The 24,664-nt window shown below is 43.6% G+C and overlaps 1 protein-coding gene across 1 annotated transcript in view; it reads left to right on the top strand.

Annotated features, from left to right (window-relative positions):
• The window catches only part of ADAMTS19 (ADAM metallopeptidase with thrombospondin type 1 motif 19), a 271,112-nt gene that overhangs the window by 183,394 nt on the left and 63,054 nt on the right, over window positions 1-24,664 (top strand). The window contains exons 12-15 of the mRNA XM_026652365.2: window positions 3,439-3,569; window positions 5,781-5,950; window positions 17,858-17,985; window positions 20,060-20,180. Coding sequence (XP_026508150.1) covers window positions 3,439-3,569; window positions 5,781-5,950; window positions 17,858-17,985; window positions 20,060-20,180 — 550 coding nt within the window. The remainder of the gene's footprint in view (window positions 1-3,438; window positions 3,570-5,780; window positions 5,951-17,857; window positions 17,986-20,059; window positions 20,181-24,664) is intronic.

The following is a 24,664-nucleotide window of genomic DNA, read 5'->3' as shown; positions in this document are numbered from 1 at the left end:
ATTTACCTGCTGATGCGACAGGTTTGGCCGATCGCGGCCCCCACTGGCCGCGGTTCGCCGTCCCGGGCCAATGGGGGTGGCGAGAAGCCGCAGCCAGTACATCACTCGCCCGCGCCGCTTCTCGCCGCCCCCATTGGCCCGGGACGGCGAACCGCGGCCAGTGGGGGCCGCGATTGGCCGAACCTGCCGCGTCAGCAGGTAAATAAAACTAGCCCGGCCCGCCAGGGTGCTTACCCTGGCAAGCCGCTTGCCAAACGTTGACGACCCCGTTGTACAACATTCCTTCTTTTAGGAGATGATGGGAATTTCATTTACTCAGTCTGTCTTGTTTCATGCTCATCCTGATTAAATTGTTCTGTAAGTGAAGGATTTGTGAGCATTCCTCAGCCTCTACCTAGTGCAGATACTGTCCCTTTTACCCCATATATCTATAGTACTATATATACACACCTTTATATGTAAGATTGGAAGGATTAGATTTTTGTTGGTATATGTCAGTAAATGTTAATTTCATTGTACACATGCACAGATGAAAACATATTTCCATTAATAATAACTGAAATTTACAGATAGGCAAAGTAAGAAAAATGGTGCCTGAAAATTTCTTAGAGTTTGATTTAAGGATATTGATTTGTATATTTTGACATGTGACATTGACAATTTGTGTTTTAATTATTATAAAACTTTAAATTTTTTGAATCTCAACATCTACTGTCACTAAATAATTATTGTCTGACCCCCCATAATTTCCTGCAACAATGAACATTTAAATAGATAAAAATTGGGGGGAAGTGCATAACCCATAATTTTGCACATCGTGAAAATTTAAAATGGATAAATATCTAAAATTGCTTAAAAGTAAACATCAATATCATCTGTCAAAATTATATAAAAAAATTGAATTCTCCCAAGCCTATTTATATGTACATGGGCATTTTTAACCAGAGGCATCCCCAAGCATTTTACAGTTTGCATATATAGAAGTTGCTCATCTAACAGATATGCAGTCATCCGAGGATGTTGTAACCATATGGTATAACTCCACCAACATCACTGCACAACACTTTAGGACAGAAATTGAAAAAAATTAAGGTGAAATTTAAGATTACCCCCAACTGGGAATTACACTGGGAGTAACAAAAGTAACCTTGTGCTAAATTACACACATTTCATGACCACGGATAGTCAAGGCCTTGATTTGTGTGTTTCATTTGAAAGATGCCCTTTCCAGAAGCACAGTATACATTAACAGCTCTCTAGGACATTAGCTCAGTACTCACTCAGAATGAAAAGAAATATTTGATGAGTCACTGATGCCACTGAAATTCAGTAGTCATTATGCCCAGTTATTGTATTCTTATTATTTTGTACCTGGTACAATTACAAAATATACTGGGCCAGATTCTCAGATGGCATAAATTAGCATAACATCCCCATTAAGTCATTGGAGCTACGCTGATTTACATCAGCTTTGGATCTGAACCATAGAATCCAGAAAAAAATACACTACAGTGGGTACAGTTAAAAAGAAGTTTATACATCTTTTTATTAGTAGATAAAAGAGTACTGGTTTGAGTATTGACACCTGTATTTATAATGGAGAGTACCATTAGTACAAATTGCTCATACACTACTAGAAAAATGATAAAAGAAAAGTTATTAACTGTTATCTGTACCTGCCCCCTCTTGTATAGCTGAACAATATCTATTACTGCATTTTGCAGAAGGGATTTATTTATGTTTTGTGATATGCAGATTTTATCTTTTTTCAAAGTTAGCCTGTGGCAAGCCTTTTATTTTACTACATTGCACCTCTCATGTACCACTAGTTTCTATGTGACTATGTTTCTCACATACATTATAGTGTTCTGAATCAATTAAGTAAAGAATATTATCAATATTATATCTGTAATAAAGGAAAAACTGTTTCGCAATGAGTGTAATCCATTCGTTGATTTCTGGCGACAAATCCCACAGTGAAGGTCACAAATCCACATGATGCACTCAGGGCCAGTTCCAGGCACCAGCCCAGCAAGCAGGTGCTTGGGGCGGCCAATGGAGAGGGGCGGCACGTCCAGCTCTTCAGCGGCAATTTGGTGGCATGTCCCTCACTCCCTCTCGGAGGGAAGGACCAGCCGCCGAATTGGCCCTAGATGCACTGGAGGATGGATTTTCATTTGTATTTCTGAATTAGCAGAAAGATGTGTGTAACCAGATAACTCCCTTGTGATTGTCTGAGGAAGCTCAAGAGCACATATTATTTCTTCTAAAGTGAATTATAACTTAGGCTTCCTAAATTGACTTCTGAGCCATCTTCAGACAGTAGCACAGAAATTACTAGTTTTGTGAAAAATGTTCATTTTTGCCCAACCATGTCCCCTTTGAACATTTAGCTTCATAAGATAGAAGGGATACAGTTTTGAAGACCCATACTAAAAGATCAAAATTTAATAAACACAAAGGCTGCATCCTATCATATGCACCTTAGCAAGTACATAACTTGTTCCAAAATGTTCATTCCTGGAGAGTGAAATGTTGAGGTCCTATTTCTGAAAAAATTTGCTTTGAATTTTAGTTTTGCCATTGGTGCCCAGATACCATGGTGATAGGCACATTATATGTGTGTGTGTATTTTAAGTGTGTGTGTGGGAGGGGTATTCCATTTACCTACTCTGCAAAATTATATGTATACACTTGTAATGTGCTTATCCCTATGGCATCTGGACACCTCTTAGAAAAATAAAATTGAAAGCTAAATCTAACAGATGATTTACTGTTACACAGCATATTATACAGTAGATAAATGAGAGGAGAATTGTAGTTGTCCTCTCCTGGCAAATGATGTATATGTGCAGAAATACAATGGGTGAAATCCTGGCCCTATTGAAACTTCCATTGACTTTACTAGGGCCAGGATTCCACCCAAAATATTCTGAAATCTAAGTAGGGCATTCCTACCTCCCATTATCAATAAAGTGCCATTTACCCTAAAATTTGTGCGCTGCATTACATCAGTTTTCATTATAAATTGCAGAAATACATGTGAATGTATACATCAAGCCCAGAACTTCATATAAGCATATTGATATAGATAGATATAGATTATCTCTCAGCTGTATTGACTTTCATCCTCCTCACTTCAGTGCTTTTTTGGAGTAGTTGAATGGTAGGGGAAGCCAAATGATCTTGAAGTCCAGAATGGCGTGTTTTATGCAGTAAGGACCAAGTGAAACTATCATGGGCATCAGTGGAAAAATTCTATTGATTTCAAGGGGAATTGGAACAGGCCCTAAATTCCCAGTATTTTCTTTGACTTGATGTTTTTAAGAGTATATTCAATAAGCCCTGCTTATGCTGTGCTACCAGTGCAAACAGAAGGCAATAAGTTATTTTGGATGTGCCTTGATTTATTCACCTGAGAGTTGACTTTTGGCATAGTGGTGTAAGGCTGGAGAATGTACCAGTAGGACATCTTTTCCTGAACATCTGGAGGGGGAGTGGAGCACATGGAGCACTTGCAGCAGAACTTGCAACACTGGAATCAGCAGTCGACAGCGCAAATGCACTGGGTAAAAAAAGTTCCATTTTCCTTTTTTGTGCTATAGAATTTCTAAGTAATGTTTAACTGTAGTCAAATCTGGTTATACACAGCTGTGCTACATGTATACAATTCTTCTTTTTCCATAAATACTGAATAATGGGAAATAGGAGATTTGTAGGGTTTGAGAAGTTCAACTTTCCTCCAAAAAAACTGGTCACATGAGTTTGTCTTGCTAAGAAACAGCAGGAATTTATTCATGTAAACTTGTCATGAGACCTAAAAAAATAATTCATAGTAAATAAATTATTATATTATTTTTTCCTCTGTTTCTACAAGGACATAGCTTACAATTTTATTTTAGTTATTTGCTTTTCAAACTAATTTTCTGACTAATTCTGGCAAAATATTCTTCCTCTGGAGATTGTGCACAATCAGTTAATTGTGAGAACTCAATATCTGAGATCTGAGCTGTGTTTTTTACTTTTGATTGCGTACACAAACCACTTTGTATGTTTATGCTCATCCAATCAGGGAAGAGATCTTTTACCATGAGGTTTCTGTTGCAAAACTTTACAAACTGAAAGTTCACACTCCCTATATATTTTCCAGTAGTCATGTAAATTTCATTATTTCCATGAACAGTCCTGACAGTAAACTCATTTACAAGAATGTTTGTTAATAGCAAATATACCAGGAACAAAGATAGTTGAAACAAATTCATTTTAAAATCAAACAAATATTAATGAAAAACATTTTTGATTGTTTGCACAGCTCTGCTTATTGTCACTGTAACAGGGTGAGGGGAAGCTTGGTCTTCATGGTTGCTATTACCAGCTTCTGCTGTGCAAAAGTGTAGTGAGAGCAGCTAAGTTGGACCTAGTGTAAAGTTTTCTGGAAGTACTGTATCAAAGAATACAAGTATATTTTAAAGGTGACCTACAAACGAAAAAATAAGTGAGTTCATGCCTTTTACATTTTTTTCACCTGAAAAAAATATTCAGACTATCAGGTCTTGTCCTCCATTTGTTTGCTGGAGGAGTCCTTGAAGGAGATGAGAACTGAAATGGGAATTTTCTTACCGTCAATTGGACAGATGCTTAAACCTTTCACAGAAAGATCTTTCCTCTCAACAGTTTTTACAAGCATTTAAGTTAAATAGGTATGAACAAAAATAAACAAAAAAAGTTGCCACATCAAAAGCAAGGACTGTTTAACCGCTGACTTCACTGAAGCCAGGATTTCATCCCAGAACTCTAAACATATGGCTAAAAAAATACCGTCCCCTCTCAATTGCTCAATACCATTTTTTCCTTCGTAGGAAAGGAATATAAGAAGAGAAATAGTGGGGAGGGAAGTAGCGATAACAGGAATGGGTAACGTAAGAGGGAAGAAGGGAAAAGATGGAGAAAAAGAGAGGAAAAACATACCAGAGATAGAGATAAACGGACAGAGGAGTTTGTAAAATGGAAGATGGGGAAAACATGGAAATGCGTGTACTGAACAAGGTATTCAGACAGAAGAGCTTTTTTTGCTCTGTGCAAAATTCTTCCCTAGCTCCCTCCCATGTGAATGTCACTTCTAGCTGTATTATAAGATGCCTGTAAACTATTTCCAGCACTTAGGGATGTCTTAATTTCATTTTCACTAGTTTTCCAGGCAAGATTTTCCAATAATTGCATACTCTCCAGTTTCTGCAGTCTGCTATTGCTCATCCATAATTAGCACCCATAGGAACAACTGAAAGGCCAGAAGAAAGTGGAGGGGTAGGGTGGGGAATTGGACTTGAAAACTGTAACAGTGCACCAGGAAATTGCAGAAAGCTGTGAATTTAAAGTACATGCAAGTGTTGTGCCCATTCATTGATGATTTAGACTTAATCAGGAGCTGAAAAAAAAACACCTGAATTATATTGAAAAAAGCAGCTGGAGGGCTATAATAACCTGTGTTGAATACCTGTGCTGAACTTCCCTCTTCATTTATTCCCAGGTGTAAATGAAAATTTGGAATTTGTGAATCTTTCTTAAGAGAATTGATGAAAAACAGAAGCCAAAGTTTTTTAAAGTTTGATTTTGTAGTTGTTGATTTTTAAAATGTGTTTTTAAGGTAAACAATGTATTTCATCAAAAGATGTCTGCTTGTTGAAGCAACTTTTTATATAGACTGAATGAAGTGGACTGTGTTTTAAGAGTTTGGCAGAATGTCACCAACAAATAAAAGATGTCTGTTCCATCTTCTCTAGGCCAGGTCCTGAAGGAGATTGTCATGGACCCAGAATACAATACAAAATATGTGAGAATCCTTCTTGTCCTGCTGGAATGCCTATGTTCAGGGACTGGCAATGTCAGGCGTTCGCTGTCAGACCTTCATATCAGAAGCATGTATTCCAGTGGCAGGCTGTTATAGATGAAGGTAAAAGTAAACTATAACCCATTTAACTTGTGATGTACTTCTAAGTATTAGATCCAATATTATAATGTCCATTTAGAAAGCAGTGTAAAAAAAGAAAATTATAATTCATCAGGCCCAAGCTTTAAAATAAGATCCACATTGCATGCATTGCTACAATGAAACAATGTTCTTTATTACCTTGAAGTGTGCTCTCACCAAGGAAAGAGTGATACCAAATGTTTATGATATCTGTAAGCTAAAGTTAGCACAAAATATTGACGGTCTAGAAAAGATAATATTCTACCTGAGTCCATGCTAGGAATGTGGATGATAGCTGCTATTATACTGAATTGCCCTTAAATTTAGTCATATTGTATTTTCCTCAAAGAAAGTAACTTGAGGAATTGAGTAACAAAAGCCATTTTTAAAATAATCAACTGTTGATAAAGATATGACTTACTGATGCAATAAGTAATGCGTATTAAAACTCATTCTGAGGTGTGAGATCATTTAGAAATGCTTTATTGCAATTTATAATGCAACATTAAAAGAAAATGTCAGAATGATTCCTATTAACAGCAGTCATCCATGTCAGAAAGAATTATGTACCTAAATCTTAAAATAACCTTTTTGAGTTGCTAAGCGCTGAAGTTCTTAGGTCACACACAAATTCATTCTGATGAATTGTTTGCTCAAAGGCGACTGTCAAAGCTTTCCAAGAGCAAAGCATCTCATTCAGTGAGCTTTTTGGTGGTCCTTTAAGAGTTAAGTAAGGTTAAACTCAAAATTTACCTGCATGGGCCTTTAAACCTCACAACAAAAATAATCAGTTTGTCACACTGCTTATCTGAAGATGCAGTCTAATGGTTAGGCCTAGGTCCAAGGCTTTGGGTTAGGACTGAGATGCTCCTCACCTGTTCCAGCTTCACCCTGAATCCCCCCTTAGAAGAAGTAGGCAATCCTTCTTATGTATCCTGGTGGTTTCTGATTGGCTACAGCCTCCTTCCAGCAACATCTCCAGCAGAGGCTGAGAAATCCTGGTACACCCACTCCCAATGACAATAATGACATTGGGCTTTCCAAAGTCAAAGTTGAGGGCTATAAACTAATTTTCATTATGTTTATACATTGATTTACATTCAAGGGAAGAATTTTACTGCCTGATATATTTTTTTAAATCCCTGTTTTAGAAACAAATATTTCCTTATGCTATGTCTAAAACATAAGATGGAGACTGGTTTATGTTTTGTGTCAAGGGTTCCCTTTACAGCTGGGGTCACAAATCCTGTCACTCTTCAGCTGCAGTTGTGCCAGTCGGGGAGCAGGGGAAGTGAATGCCCTCCCCAAGGTTTTTGCAATTGCCCAAAGTTCTATAGGCTGCAGAGCTTGGGGTACAGCCTGACAACTTTTAACCAGTGGTCCTGTACTAAATCAGTACAGCTGCTGCTGGAGCAATCTGGAGCATCACGCAAGCTGTCTGGTTGCAATGCCACTGAAATTTGACCCAGCAGCCCCTCTGTGCAGACAGAGGAGCAGCTTGGGCAAATCTCAGTGAGTAGCATTGGAGACCTGCACACGAGATCTCAATGCCACTCAAATTTAGCCTGGATGCCCTTCCATCCAAACAGTGAGGCAGATGGGTCAAATGGTGTTGCAGCTTGGCACATGAGGAGTCTCTCCTTTACAGCACAGTACAGGGGAGTCTCCAGAGAACATGAGTCCTGGCAACACCAGGTGAGTAAGTGAGAGGGAAGACTCTCTGGCTGAGGGAGACCGGGAGCCCTGGGGAGAATGAGCATGGACCAGAATGAGGTCCCTACCAGGAGGAGGGACCAAAATTCCATCCTCCCCACAAAGAAATACCTAAATTGGTGCCACTGTTCAACAAGGTGCTCAGAAATACCAGTTTTAATTAAACACTGCACCTTCAAATGTAATTTAAGTTTCCTTACATTACCAGTGTTTCTCACTATGTGAGCAATAGATTATTTTTGAAAGAATTGTACATATTTTCAATGGGAATCAAAGAAATTAACATTTGTATATGACCCACTAGTTGGCAGAGGTATAGAGTAGGTGTGACTGGTTCCCTCCAGAATACATTAAAGAAAGCGTAAATGAGATCACATTTTTGGATAAAAACAGTTTAATTGAATACATGTTATGTGTGTGTTCGCAAATACATACACAAATATGCTTTAACACAAGACATGCAAGATCTTTGACAGCTTCCCAATTGGGGAATATGCAGTTTGTGAATTATGACTTCTTCTAATCAGACTCTCTATAATATGGAAGGATCTTTTTCCATATATTCAGTGCTACACCTTTGTCCGGTGTTCAAGTTTTTTCTTTCTTGAAGGTGGGCATGGTACCCCACCTATACTGTATAATATGATATTTACATTGTATATATGCATATATATATATATATATATATATATATATATATATGGTGGCCTGGTGCCTTGCCTCAGGCCCCAAGATCAATGAAGCTCCTTTATTTAAGAAGAACAGAAATAAGAGAAAAATAAATGAGAAATTGTAAAAATAATAAAAATGGGGATAAAGGCAAGTTGTAATTTGGAACCATGGGGTCTTGTTTTAATTTAAATTTCAAGTCACAATTCTTCAGTGAGAAAATGAAGAGGGGGTGCAAGTATCAAAAAGACAAGTGGCACTGCACAGAAAAAGAAATGAATACAGAAATATGCATAAAAAAGTGGTGTCCCATAGTTCATTTACTGTGTGTCACTCACAGGGGTCCCATTTCATTTAAACTAAGGGTCATGTTTGTAATGTGTTGATTCACTCAACACTTGTATTTGACATACAGATAAAATGCGGTGCCTGTAGTGGGCATTATATGTTAATCAAAAGCTTGAAAGAGGTACTTAAGTTAAAATATCCAATATAGCTTTTGCATCATAAGCGTTATTGAGTTATTAAGTGTAATTTAAAGATTAAAAGAACACATGGAGAATGAAGTCACACTACATAGAACATGGGTTTAAGCAGCAGGCTTAAACTTTACTGAACTAAATTAACACTAGTTGAACAGTACCCAAAACCTTGCCAAGCAAAACTGTGGTCTAGTGTAGATATTCATGGCTTTACAACAAGAGGTCAAACACCCATGGCCTAGCCCACTAAGTCACTGAATCGATGTAGTCAGCTGTTGAGATCCCTTTGTCACTCTCTCCTCTCATGCAAGTAAATGAGGGTAGAGATGAGGGATACATACTAGATGAGGATCCTTGCTAGATCTCAAGAGACCTCTTCATCCTCGACAAAACCCAAACTTACTGGACACCTCATAGACCCTGCACTCAGGTTTAGGAGCTAGCCAACTGATAGCTACCATAACCCTGCACTGGGCCCTACTGAAAGCTGCAACATTTCAGAAAGTCCTACTCACCCAAGTAGGCCTCCTGGGTTCTGTGAAGAAGTGGAAAACCCCTCAGAGCAGTGGTTAATTCTGTCCTGAGGGAAAGGGCCTTTCTGCACCTCTGCTGCCCCTGTGGGTTTGATCAGGCTATTTCCATGGTATACCAGGAGACTCAGTTCTGACACTCATGTTCATTAACTCACAGAGATGCATGGCAGGTGATAGCATGACTGTCTTTGCTGGCTCCCAAGCCCAACGAGGGGCCTTGTGTACTGGGAGGAGGTGGGCAGGCCAGCAACCAATCCTGGGTAGCCATCTCCCCTAATCACTGGAACATCCTTCCTTACATACATCCTCCACACATTTAAATTTAGAGTTGCCATCTCCCCTAAACTAGCCATTTGGGCACTCAGGGATTGACTCAAATGCCCTGCTCTATCGCCAACTCAACCTCACTCTTTGGTTCTGGAATTCAGTGTCTCAGTGGGTCAGCCAGAGACAGATTCTCTTGACCTCTGGGGCTTAGTGAAAGGTCCATCTCTTTGGTTTTTGTCTGAGGATAATGATTGCCTAGTTTAATAGTGAGTGTCGTCCTTCAAATATTGATAATGGTCAACAAGTTATGCTTACTATTTTTAATATTGTTCAACATACAGCCATTCTGCGATTGTGTATTTATCAATAAAAAGTAATAAGTGATTGCATAGTCCTTTCTAAATTTTACATATGAATCTAAATTCTACCAATGTAATAATTACTGCAGACAAAATCCTGGTTCCATTGCACAGCTCCCCCCTTGGTAGTTCTGTGCTGGGAAGGGGAAGGATGGATTCTTCCCTCAGTTTGCTTAGTGGAAACAGAGAGTCTATCTGCCATGAAGCCTCAGGGCTGCAGTAGTCTGAAGCTGCTGCTTCCCATTGCATGGAAGGTATCTAGCCTATGATCCAAGTAGTCCTGAATTCAACCTCCCCATTCCTTCTTCACTGTCAATCTGATGCAGAGCTGTGTTTCATGATACACAACTGGTATGGACTTCTTCAATTTGGAAAATTAACAAATAACAAAGGGCCTCGTTCTGTCACCTTTCTGCTGAACAGTACCTCATTTATGGAGTAGTCCTCACTGGACAAGGTGCTACAGAAATAAGATTCATGAACCGAGAAGGGAGTTAGGCAACTTGAGTATGTGAACGTTATAGCTATCTTTCCCAAATTAGTATTGTATAAATAAGGGGTCGACAACCTTTCAGAAGTGGTGTGCCGAGTCTTCATTTATTCACTCTAATTTAAGGTTTCGGGTGCCAGTAATACATTTTAACGTTTTTAGAAGGTCTATTTCTATAAGTCTATAATATATAACTAAACTATTGTTGTATATAAAGTAAATAAGGTTTTTAAAATGTTTAAGAAGCTTTATTTAAAATTAAATTAAAATGCAGAGCTCCCCGGACCTGTAGCCAGGACCCGGGCAGTGTGAGTGCCACTGAAAATCAGAAGTGGATAATTCAGAATATCATTCTGAAGGGAGAATAAATTGTATTTAAAATTAGAAAAGGGCAGTTAGGACTTTTAATATTAAGCCAATTTTTGAGGTTTTGTGTGGTACCAGTTGTGCAGAATTACATTGGACTGCAAAATAGGGATGATGGAAATGAGGGCGGGAGAGCTAAACCAGCCTCTTTATTTTGTTGCAACCAAGTATGTCTCGTATGCTTCCCATCAACCTTAACCACATTTTGTTGTGTTCTTTCATTTTATTTGTTTTTGTTTTACTTTTCTAAAGAAAGTATACGAAGGTACTACTTAAAGCAAATAATTATGTCTTGATAAGACATTAATTTCAAAAGTGCTGATACATGTTCTCCAGGAGAGAGTCAGTATTCTATGACTTGGCTAAAAATTTTTTAAAAGGGTGAAAAGTTTAGCTCAAGTACACTTTCTAATTTGACAGAGATGTGAACCCTTGATATTTGATAAAGCCATTCATGAAGCCAAAGGCCTCTGAGATTCTATCTAGAAGTCAGTATGGTACAGAGACAGACAGTACATGTGACAGTGAAATTAATTTTAAAGCCAGAATTGTAATTTTATTTATAAAAACATCTGCAAACAGTTTGGGAGTAAAATCAAAAGGCTAATTGTAAACAAAGATATTATGAACATGTGGTTCAATTTTTTGTTCCATTTTACCAATGACAGGGCTGTTAAATCTTTTATCTTTGATTGCTTTGGCAATGATAGTGCAAACTGTTATGTTTGTGAAAAGCAGCCTTTTGGTAAGATCATTTTTTAGGCTTTTTAGAATTAAAAAAATCAATTTACATAATTATTCATGCAGTATTTTCATAAAGTAGATGTAAAAGCAGTAAGGAACCCCCCTGGCTTATTCTAACAGTAGGAAAGCATTTTCAGTTCTTTGTAAATGTGTGTGTGGTTCTTTTGGAAATGTACTTAAAAATAAATGCTTTTTTTTTACCTGCATAGTTAGAAAATCCGGAATGTGTTAAGTTCTTTTTTTAACCACTATTTATGATCTGTCAGAAGTATAGCGAAATAAAAGTGTAGATTCTTCTTCAAGTGATGGTCCCTATACATGTTCCAAATGCGGGTACTCATGCGCACCATGCTCTGAAGCCAGAAGTTTTCAGCAGCAGTGTCCATTGACCCGCAAGGGCATCTTACGTTGCCATGTGCTCCAGGCAAGGTTTTAAGAGGTCATGCGGGGCGACGCACCCTCAGTTCCCTGTTACCGCATGGTCAGAGTCGGAATCCTCTCTTCGCACTGATAGTTGCTACAAGAACGATAGTCCATGTGTACATAGTTAGTTCCAGAGTAGCCATGTTAGTCTGTATCCGCAAAAAGAACAGGAGTACTTGTGGCACCTCAGGCCTGGTCTACACTAGGCTTTTATGTCGACTTTAGCGCCGTTATATCGAATTAACCCTGCACCCGTCCACACCAGGAAGCCATTTAGTTCGACATAAAGCTCTCTTTAAATCGATTTCTGTAATCCTCCCCAACGAGAGGAGTAGCGCTAAATTCGACATGGCCATATCGAATTAGGCTAGGTGTGGATGGAAATCGACGGTAATAGCTCCGGGAGCTATCCCACAGTGCACCACTCTGTTGACGCTCTGGACAGCAGTCAGAGCTCGGATGCTCTGACCAGCCACACCCCCGGGAAAATTTGAATTCATTTTCATTTTCCTGTCTGGGCAGTTTGAATCTCAGTTCCTCTTTGGACATCGAGGGGAGCTCAGCAGCAGTGGCAACTATGCAGAGCTCTCCAGCAGAGATGGCCGTGCAATCTAATAGAAAGAGGGCCCCAGCATGGACTGATCGGGAAGTCTTGGATCTCATCGCAGTGTGGGGCGATGAGTCCGTGCTTTCAGAGCTGCGCTCCAAAAGAAGGAATGCTAAGATCTACGAGAAGATCTCCAAAGCCATGGCAGAGAGAGGCTACAGCCGGGATGCAACGCAGTGCCGCGTGAAAATCAAGGAGCTGAGACAAGGCTACCAAAAAACCAAAGAGGCTAACGGACGCTCCGGATCCCAGCCCCACACATCCCGTTTCTACGAGGCACTGCATTCCATCCTGGGAGCGGCCGCCACCACTACCCCACCCCTGACCGTGGACTCCGAGGATGGGATCATGTCCGCGGCCGGTTCCTCGTCGGACATGACAGCGGACGGGGAAGATGAAGAAGGAGATGAGGAGGACGAGGCAGTCGACAGCGCTGGCACCGCTGATTTCCCCGACAGCCAGGAGCTCTTCATCACCCTTACCGAGATCCCGTACCAACCGTCCCCATCCCTTACCCCGGACACAGAATCAGGGGAAGGATCAAGCAGTAAGTGCTGTAAACATGTAAACATTTATTTAAAACAGAACGGTAATATTTATACTATTAACAATGTACATTTATAAAAGTTCTGTAAACTAGTAAAAAAATAATCAGGTACAAAACAGGAATATTTACAAAGGTAACAAATGGGTTTTCATGATTTCTCTGTCTTAGGCTCTTCTCAATTTAGTCCCAAGTGTTTTAAAAATTTTTCACAATGTCCGTTACTACATGATTCCCAGGCCCAAGACGCTCCACTCCAAAGTCCCAGTGCACCTACGCGAAAATCCGGTCAATGTGGCCGGGGATCGACGAGAAATCCTCGTAGGAGAACTCCTCGTAGGTCTCGTGGAGGTAGAGCTCAAGCCTGTTGATCAGGTTCCGGGGTAGGGCGATCTTAGTGGGCCCTCCGTGGTAGCAGACATGTCCCCTCCACGCCACAATCAAGTACTCCGGGATCATCGCACGACATAGCATGGCGGCATACGGCCCCGGTTTCTGCATGCTTTCCCGCAGCATGCGTTCTCTCTGGGTGTCCGGGATCCTCAGGAGGGTGATGTCGCTCATGACGCCCTGCTTTGAATTAGGGAGGGGAATGTTAGTATTGGGACTGCTTGACAGCCACGCGGTGGAGGGAGAGGGGCAGCATACAGGGATCTTTCCCTGGGACAGCCGCGAGGGGGTGGGACAGGGGCAGAGTTCATGCTGTCCTGATTGCTGGCAGCAGAGACTGGCATTGCTTTCAATGTGAAAGGAGGCCAGTGCTACTGCTGGAGTTTTAAGCAGCCACAAGTCTGCGGCTTACCATTATTGCCCGCTCCAGAAGTTCAGGTCTCCAGCCACAGTTCTCTGAACACTCCAAGACCTCCGCAAGTCCACAGGCACTGAAGGCGACGGCCGAAAATTCGACCTTGTCCTGAGTGCGCATGTGAGAGGTTCAGTGCATGGTCTTGTTCACAGAGAAAGACTAGGTTCTTTGTGTACAATTTCATTTATCTGTCTCAGGAATTCACTCCCTTTTTACAATTCACACAGACACATTTGCGACTGTCTCCCAACCCAGCCTGTCAGCACACTCCCAGAGGCTAGCGCAGATTAGGCGGAGGAAGAAGAAGACGCGTGAAGACATGTTCTCAGAACTAATGGACTGCTCCCGAGCCCAGGCAGCCCAGCAGACACAGTGGAGGGAGAACTTGTCACAAATGCACCGAGCAGTCATGGAACGGGAGGAGAGGTGGCGTCAGGAGGACCAACAGGCTACTGAAAAGCTGCTTGGACTAATGAGGGAGCAAACGGACACGCTCCGGCGCCTTGTGGATGTTCTGCAAGACCGGAGGCAGGAGGACAGAGCCCCGCTGCAGTCTATCTGTAACCGCCCTCACCCGCCACCAAGTCCCACACCCCCCTCACCCAAAGTCCAAAGAAGGAGGGGCGGCAAGGGCCGTTAAAACTTTCAGTCAACCCCTGCAGACTGCTCTAGCACTAGAAGGCTGACATTCCCCAAAATTTCATAAGCCCTTTCCTACCCACCTCACACAAGCCCCCGTCCAAGTTTCACACCCCACGAGACTAACAAATTTATTTGAGCATAAGCTTTCGTGGGCTACAGCCTACTTCATCGGATGCATGTAGTGGAAAATACAGTAGGAAGATATATATATACACAGAGAACATGAAACAATGGGTGTTACTATACACACTATAAGGAGAGTGATCAGTTAAGGTGAGCTTTTATCAGCAGGAGAGAAAAAAACTGTTTGTAGTGGTAATGAAAATAGCCCATTTCCAGCAATTGATAAGGAGATATGAGGAACTGTGCCAGGGGAGGGGGGAAGTAAGCATGGGGAAATAGTTTTACTTTGTGTAATGGCTCATCCACTCCCAGTCTTTGTTCAAGCCTAATTTAATGGTGTCCAATTTGCAAATTAATTCCAATTCAGCAGTCTCTCGTTGGAGTCTGTTTTTGAAGTTTTTTTGTTGTAATATTGTGACTTTTAGGTCTGTAATCGAGTGGTCTGCACTTCAACCCGTGCACAACAGTATGCCGTTGTCTGTGCCTCCTTGACCACATGGAGGCCTGCACCCATGTGACACCACACGCTTGCCTCCACATGCGCTGTCTACAGCTGTGGCTCCTCTCAGTCTGCAGGCCCCACGTCACCCACCTGGACTCCTCCTTGACTGTCCCAAGTTGGGTCTGCCCTTCCCTCACCTAGTGGACCAATCCTGCCAAGGTGCTCAGAGGCACCCCGTTCACCACTCCCATCCTTACAGCCACGCTTACCACAGATACCTCCCTGGCAAGGTGGGGCACACACTTAGATGGCCATGCCACGCAGGGGACATGGACTCTCAGAAAAGCACACATGCACATCAACATTCTGGAGCTGCGCATGGTCCACCTGGCTTGTCACATGTTCCTGCCTCTGATCCACAATCAACATGTCTAGACCCTCTCGGACAACACCACCGCAGTGGCATACATAAACAAACAAGGCGGCACCAGGTCCTGGCCACTCTGAGTGGAGGTCATCCACTCTGGAACTGGTGTTTCTGCCACAACATCATGCCCCAGAACTCCCTGGCAGATGCACTCAGCCACACCTGGTACCTCAACCACGAGTGGGAACTCCATGACCTCACTCTCTACTCCATCTGTCGTGCCTCATTGGAAACTCAAGCAAACCACAAATTCCCCTCTACTGCTCCAGGGGGACCAGGGGTCGAGACTCCGAAGGTGACAGCCTCTGGTACTCCTTTCCCCCTGTTCTCCTCCACCCCCAGGTTCCTGCACAAGATCCTCTGAGACCAAGCCACGGTCATCCTGGTAGCCCTGTGCTTGCCCTGACAGTTCTGGTTTCCTGATCTACTAGGACTGTCCGCCTGCTCATCAGTCAGCCTCCTCACCCACGACAACAGCAGAGTTCGACACCCCAACACAGGCCTGCTTGAGTTGACAGTCTGGTTTTTGGATGGGGCTCACATGTAGACAATGCCTGTTTGTCACCTGTCCGCTGTGTATTTATGAACAGCAGATGGGACTCCATCTGGGCATGCTATGCCATGAAGTGGAAGCGCTTCACCTCCTGGGTGCAATGCCACCACCTTCCCCTCTAGGCCATCTCCATGCCCAATGACCTAGGCTATCTCCTGCAGCTTAAGAACTTGGGCCTCGCACTTAGCTCGATCTGTGTCCACCTCACAGCACTTAGTGTCTTTCTCCATCCACTGGATGGACAGTCGGTGTTTACCTACCCTATCACTACCTGGTTTCTGAAGGGCCTGATGAACTGCTTCCCACTGGTCCTTACCCTTACACCATCCTTAATCTAGTTCTGTCTGCCCTCACCAAGCCTTCCTTTAAACCACTGGCCATATGCTCCCTCACAAACCTATCCATGAAGGTCCTCTTGTGGCAATCACTTCCACCTAGCATGTCAGCGAATTGGCGGCCATGATGACTGACCCTCCGTATACAATTTTCCATGAAGACAAAGTCTCCCTGTGCCTTCACCCAAAGTTCCTCCCAAAACTTGTTTCTGATTTCCATCTCAACCAGTCCATCCATCTCCCAGTCTTCCATCCTACGCCACACACCACTCCCATGGACAGGACACTGCACTCCCTGGACGTCCATAGGGCACTGACCTTCTACTTGGATAGGACTTGTGCAATTTGCACCTCCCCGCGCCTGTTCATGGCCATTGCGAAATGGTCGAAAGGGCAAGCCCTTTCCTCGCAGCGCATATCCAAATGGATCCCTAAGTGAATTACTGAATGCACTGCGTGCTCTCACACCACCCAGCAGGATCATGGCCCATTCCACAAGGGCACACACAACCACTGCCGCCTCCCTGGCAGACGTCCCCTGACATAAGATCTGTCATGCGGCGACCTGGTGCTCCATCCACACTTTCATAGCGCACGACACCATCAACCAGTGGGCAGACGCAACCATGGGACATGCTGTCCTGCAGTCGGCCTTACCTATCATGTCCTCACACCCACCTCCAAGCTGATCACTGTTTCATACAAGTTTGGAATACATTTAGGGACCATCGCTCGAAGAAGAAGAGTTACTTGTAACTGGAGGTTCTTCGAGATGTGTGGTCCCTATTTGTATTCCAATACCCACCCACCATCCCCTCTGCTGTGGACTTTCTATTCAGCGGTAAGAGGGAGATTGAGGGCGCATCACCCCACACGATCTCTTATAACCTCTCCTGGAGCACGTTGCAAAGTAAGGTGCCCGTGCGGACAACAGACACTGCTGCTGAAAACTTTCTGATCCAGCACATGGCGTGCATGCGCACCCACGTTTGGAATACAAATAGGGACCACACATCTTGAAGAACCTCCAGACACCAGTAAGTAATCTCCTCTTACAATCAAAATATTAGACAGCTGAAATGTGCATATTCTTCTAATTCTAGCAGTGAACATGACGTGTATTATGTAGACTGAAGATTTTAATACAGTTGTTTTCTAACAGGAAAAAGAGCTGTAGAAGAAAGATTCAGTATCTTTTTTTCATTTGCCTTAAATAAAATGAAATAAGTTTTTGTTATAATTAATGTCTGTTAATATAATTAAGAAAGCTGGGCGCCACCACCAAATACATTGGTTTGGAAGAATTTTACTTTTACTAAATCAGTTTTACTAACTTGGCATTTTTTTCACCAATTTCTATTAAAGAAAAGCCTTGTGCATTATATTGTTCCCCTGTTGGAAAGGATCAGCCTATTCTTCTAACAGAAAAGGTGATGGATGGGACTTCTTGTGGTCAGCATGGATTAGATATCTGCGCAAATGGTAGATGCCAGGTATAAATCAATTCTTTAGACTCAACTTTTAACATACGGTACATACATGTTAATTCTGGTAGAAGATTGCATAAGAAATGTCCAGAGCTGGGTCACTGCCTTTCTCTTATATCTATATAAAAAATGTAACAATTTAAATTCATTTCACTTTTTACAATACACCTCTACCCTGATATAACGCGACCCGATATAACACAAATTCAGATATAACGCGGTAAAGCAGTGCTCCGGGGGGGGGGGGGGGGGCCCCCCCCCCCGGGGGATCAAAGCAAGTTCGATATAACGCGGTTTCACCTATAACACGGTAAGATTTTTTGGCTCCCCAGGACAACGTTATAGCGAGGTAGAGGTGTACATTATGTGGAGCAGCACCCGAAGGACTGGCTGGGGTTGGGGAAAGGCAGCACAGAAAACGTATACATTCAGATGAGCAGATCTTAACAACACTTTGCGGGGGTGAGGCAGTGGATGATTGATTTCATTTTCTTGAAGAGGGGCTTATCTTTCAGAAGCATGGAAAACACTGATGTAGAGTGTGCATGTATATTTATTTCAGCCTGATTTCCAGAAATATAGAATTATAGGTCAAGGTAAATGACAACCCAGGGGCCTGAATCATGTATAATAGAAGCTTAATACTAATTCTGTGCATGTTACTAAAAGTTTATGCCATAAATTGCCTTAAAGTTTCACTTGGTACATGCAAATTCGTATCTCTCTAACTGCTCTTTCTTTGTCTCGTTTGGTGGTCCCTCATCCTCCTCACTCCTTTTTATTCCCACAGGTTTCTTTTTGGCTACTTCCTAATTCATTATTGAAAATAATTCAATAGTGTGTAGCCCTACACCACTCAGTTGTTTTCTTTACTGCAATGAATGAGATCTTTGCACAGGCATCCTCTAAACCCTGCCACATCAGGGTATGCCTAGGTTAGGATAAAAAGAGATTTTTTAAAAAGTATTAACCAATACATTATAAAACCCTGTTGTAAATGGGGCAAGTTGTATTTTAATGCGTAGGTTTCATCTTAACCAGCTAACATGTTAATTCAAACACTTTAACTTTACACTTTAAAAATGCCCGTGTTATCCTAGTCTAGACATGTGGTAATAGGAAATAGGCATACAACTCCCATCTGAAAATCCTGATCTGTTACTTTCCTCTCTTTAATTTAAAAGAACTCAAATGGAGAAATGCAATAACAGTCATCATGTACTTGAACATGAACGGATTTTCAGTTCACAGTAATTTCTCTTTTTATGGAGTTATTTTATTTTCTAGTTACTCTGCCCTTTCCTTGATGATTTATGAGAAGGAGTGGTGGTTTTATTGGTTTCATTGGATGAGTGCACCTATACTAATACAGTTCATTCTGATTACTCTGGGATCTCTAGCCTTTTTATATAAGAACCACATATGGTATTCAGTGTAATCTGTTTTTTGTTATCAAATTAGCAATGATGTTTATGAATAGAAATAAGCATAGCAAAGTAATTTGTGTACTGCTAGAATAAATGTCTCTTGTTTTAAGGTTAGTATTTGTGTTGATAGCCTTTCAATAAAACATCAGTCAGGGTTACATTTCCAAGTACATAATACAAGTTCCAGACACGTTCACATTTCTTTTAATATAGTAACTAGCACAGTAAATTATTTGGTGTCAGATTGTGCCTGACCCTTATGTGGGTGAATATACAGAGGAGCCCAAAGAATCTTCCCTGCTTTGCACAGCCAGCGTAAGCAACAGATAAAGCTACTGACTCTGATCAGGTGAACAGAGGGACTGTGCTGTCCCGACCACCCCCAGGAGTGCACAATGCCACAAAGGTGAAGGGGCAGAGCAAGGAAGGGGCTGGGACATGGCTCCATCCAATATACACCAGCCAACAGAACTGGCCAGCCACGTGAGTGGGGTGGGGGCTTGTTAATAAGCTGCATGTACCCTCCAAAGGGGGGAAGCAAGTTGTCATCTGGAATGCCTTCTGGTGCTCTCCCTGTGGTGGGACAGCTCTGCACCAGTCTAAACACACAATCCTACCCTTAATTACAATGAGAGGTTTATTTTTCTCCACAGAAATTTGGCTGTGATGGAATATTAGGATCTCTGGCACGAGAAGATCATTGTGGTGTCTGCAATGGTAATGGAAAATCATGCAAAGTTATTAAAGGCGATTTTAACCATACCAGAGGAGCAGGTATATCTGCTTATTTTTTACTTAATAAACCATGCAGTGTTTTGATGCAATTGTGTGTCAAGAACTATGCTTCATTTTTGCTTAACAGTTAAGTGCCTAAGAACTATGTTCAGAGAGCTGCAGAAGACTTCTGTGAAGCTATTGATTGTTGTTTGATTATGATATGCAGTAGTTGAGATGTGAGTGGAGAATTCACATGAAAATTTTCTAATGAAGAAATTGTAAAATGATGCTCTGTCTGATGTATTTATTAAATTACAATAGAGAAGGAATTATCTAATTTGCATTGGCTGCAGTTGTATAAAATAGTGTTTCCCCCAGTATGAAGGACACTATTTTATAGAAGAGGCTGTTTTTGACAGATAGAAACAAGTATTTAGTAAACCCCACTTCAGATTTTTGACATACAGTACCTGCATATGTTTACTGTTCTTGAAAATAAATGTTATCTAGATTACTATACATCACCTACATCAAGGTCTTTAAGCAAACGAGGAAACAAAGAATATGAAGGACAAATGTCCAAAGAAAAATTCTTATAAAGTGTAATAACATGAGTATAAAATTGTGAATAACAACATAAATCTGAATGGCATTTCTGAAATGTTTTAGCAGTTAAGGCCTGATCTGACTCTCATGTGTCAGGGTATGTCTACACTACGAGAGTAGTTCGATTTTAGTTAAATCGAATATGTGCAATCGATATTAGAAAGTCGAACGTGTGTGTCTACACTAAGGACAGTAATTCGACTTTGTCAGTCCACACTACCAGGGAAAGCGTCGACATTGGAAGCAGTGCACTGTGGGCAGCTATCCCACAGTTCCCGCAGTCCCCGCTGCCCAGTGGAATTCTGGGTCGAGCCCCCAATGGCTTCTGGGTAAAAAATTGTGGCGAGGGTGCTTTTGGGTAACTGTCGTCATCCGTCAGTCACTACCGCCCTGCCTCCCTCCCTGAAAGCGCCGGCGGGAAATCAGTTCGCGCACTTTTTGATCAGTGACAGCGCGGACGCCACAGCACTGCGATCATGGATCCCGCTGCGACCATCGCTGCAGTTGTGGCCGTTCTCAACGCCTCGCACCTTATCATACACCTTTCCCAGAGGCAGATGCAGAGAAATCAGGCGAGGAGGCTACGGCAGCGGAGTGAGGGCCTGAAGTCGGAGAGTAGCACAGAGCTGTCAGAAACCACGACACCCAGCGCCGAGGACATCACGTTTGCAATGGGGCATGTGGATTTTGTTGAACGGCGATTCTGGGCCCGGGAAACAAGCACGGACTGGTGGGACCGCATAGTGCTTCAGGTCTGGGATGAATCCCAGTGGCTGCGAAACTTTCGCATGCGGAAGGGGACTTTCCTGGAACTTTGTGAGTTGCTGTCCCCTGCCCTGAAGCGCAAGGACACCCGCATGCGAGCAGCCCTGACTGTCCAGAAGCGAGTGGCCATAGCCCTCTGGAAGCTTGCAACGCCGGACAGCTACCGGTCAGTCGCGAACCACTTTGGCGTGGGCAAATCTACCGTGGGGGTTGTTGTCATGCAAGTAGCCAAGGCAATCGTCAAGGTACTGCTGTCAAAGGTAGTGACCCTGGGAAACGCGCAGGCCATCATAGATGGCTTCGCTGCGATGGGATTCCCAAACTGCGGTGGGGCTATAGATGGGACTCACATCCCTATCCTGGGACCGGGCCACCAGGCCAGCCAGTACATCAATAGAAAGGGGTACTTTTCAATGGTGCTGCAAGCACTGGTGGACCATCGGGGACGGTTTACAAACATCTACGTCGGATGGCCGGGCAAGGTTCATGACGCTCGCGTGTTCAGGAACTCTGGTCTGTTTAGACGGCTGCAGGAAGGTATTTACTTCCCGGACCACAAGATAACTGTTGGGGATGTGGAGATGCCTACAGTGATCCTCGGGGACCCAGCCTACCCGCTAATGCCCTGGCTCATGAAGCCCTATACTGGCGCCCTGGACACAGAAAAAGAACTGTTCAACTACCGGCTGAGCAAGTGCAGAATGGTAGTGGAGTGTGCTTTTGGCCGTCTCAAGGGGAGATGGAGAAGCTTACTCACTCGCTGTGATCTCTGCGAAACCAATATCCCCATCGTTATTGCAGCTTGCTGTGTGCTCCACAATCTGTGTGAGAGCAAGGGGGAGACCTTTATGGCGGGGTGGGAGGTTGAGGCAAATAGCCTGGCTGCTGATTACGCCCAGCCAGACAGCCGGGCGATTAGAAGAGCCCAGCGGGACGCGCTGTGCATCCGGGAGGCTTTGAAAGCCAGTTTCAAGGCTGAGCAGGGTACCCATTGACTTTTAAGTTTGTGGACACAGAAGCTGAACTTGCCCCCGTTTCTTTACCCAGTTGCCGTCGACTATCCTCTCCAATTACATACCCCCTTCACCCCCTTCCCAAAAAATAAAATCTGTTCTGTTTTGTTCATGGACACCGTTGTCTTTATTACTGTTTTCACGGGAATGTTTTAAACCTGGGACGCAGACTGTGGCGGGGAGCGGGTTTAGGGTTGTGATGCAAATGATGCTTCTAAACTCCAGGAATGACAGGCTCCGCGATGGTGGACTGGTTGTTTCAACGGAGCCTGCCAGCCCTCCTGGCCGGGACTGCGTGTATGTGTCGGCTATGTGACTGTCTTGCAGGGGGAGGAGGGTTACAGATCCCCTGCTGCGCGGCTCTGTGATCCAGGGTAAGGACCGCTGCATAAGATCTGTAACTGCCCTCCCCCGCCACCAAGTCACAGAGCAACACCACCGCCCCCACCACACAGAACATGAAAACCACCTCCCAGACTGACCAGGATAACTAGTCACTGCACTGTATATGTGCCCTGCTGCTGCACCTGCCCCCTGCTAAAGGTGACTGTCCTGTCCAATGACCAAGGCCCTTCCCCCCCCTCCAGACAGACTCCCCTCCAAAAGAAGAGGATGGAAACAGAAATGAACAGAAACGTATTCTTTATTAACAACCGCACATGGAACGGGGGGGTGAAACTTGGACGGGGTCTTGTGTGAGGCGGGTAGGAAAGGACTTTTCAAATTTTGGGGAATGAGAGCCTTCTAGTGGTAGAGCAGTCCGCAGGGGTGGAGTGAAATTTTTCCCGGCCCCTTCCACCCCTCCGTGTTTGGACTTTGGGTGAGGGGGGTATGGGACTTGGTGGCGGGGCAGGGCAGTTACAGAGAGACTGCAGCGGGGCTCTCTCCTCCTGCCTCCGGTCCTGCAGAACATCCACAAGGCGGCGGAGCGTGTCCGTTTGCTCCCTCATTAGTCCAAGCAGCGTTTGAGTAGCCTGCCTGTCCTCCTGTCGCCACCTCTCCTCCCGTTCAATGTTTGCCCGGTGCATTTGGGACAAGTTCTCCCTCCACTGTGTCTGCTGGGCTGCCTGTGCTCGGGAGCATTCCATTAGTTCAGCAAACATGTCTTCCCGTGTCCTCTTCTTCCTCCTCCTAATGTGCGCTAGCCTCTGGGCAGATGTGGCTGTGGGAATTGGAAAAAGGGAGTGAATTCCTGAGACAGAGCAATGTATCTGTGAACAGAGAACATAGTCTTTCTCTGTGAACAAGACCATGCAGAGCACCTATCACACGCGCACTGAGGACAAGGTCGAATTTTCGGCCCTCGCCTACAGTGCCTGCGGTCTTGCTGTGGCGAGCTGAGGAGCAGGGCAGGACACCGGACTTTGTCTAGATGGCAAACATGGTAAGCCGTAGACTTGTGGCCGCTTAAAACTTTAAGAGTGGCACTGGCCTCCTTTCACATAGAAAGCAATGCGAGTCTCTGCTGGCAGCAATCCTGCAAGCATGAACTCTGGCCCTGTCCCAGCCCCTCGCGGCTGTAAACCGCGTGGCTGTAAACCGGCGGTTGCAGTTCTGTAAAGGGACGGGCAAGCAGTCCCAATACTAACTTTCCCCTACCTAATTCACAGCAGGGAGTCATGCCTGACATCACCCTCCTGAAGGTCTCCGAGAGCCAGAAGGAGAAGATGCTCCGGGACAGCCTGCAGAAACCGGGGCCATTTGCTGCACTGCTGTGCAAGGCCATGATCCCGGAGTACCTGCTGGCGTTGTGGCAGGGAAACGTGTCCTACCACGGGGGGCCTAATAAGCTGTCCCTGCCCAGGAACCTGCTGATGAGGCTTGAAAAACACCTGCAGGAGGTGTATGAGGAGTTCTCCCCGGAGGATGTCGCCTCGATCCCCGGTTACATTGACCAGTTCTTGGCTTAGGTGCCCTTGGAGGGACAAATGACTGCAGGGTTTTGGGCACTATAATCATGAAGCGGACATTGTGAGATTTTTTTAAAATGGTTCGGACTATATATTGAGGCGCCCAAAGACGGAGTAATCATGATACACTTTGCACTGATTCCCCTTTTGTTTGACTTTCCTGTTTACATGTTTTTAAGCACTTTACCCACTGTTAATATTTTCAATCTTCCTGTTTTGTTGCAAATAAATGTTTACATGTTTTAAA

Source organism: Terrapene carolina, unplaced genomic scaffold (genome assembly GCF_002925995.2).
Source record: "Terrapene carolina triunguis isolate 2854851 unplaced genomic scaffold, T_m_triunguis-2.0 Scaffold113, whole genome shotgun sequence".
NCBI classification, from domain to species: Eukaryota; Metazoa; Chordata; order Testudines; family Emydidae; genus Terrapene; species Terrapene triunguis.
This window is presented reverse-complemented; position numbering and strand designations above follow the sequence as displayed.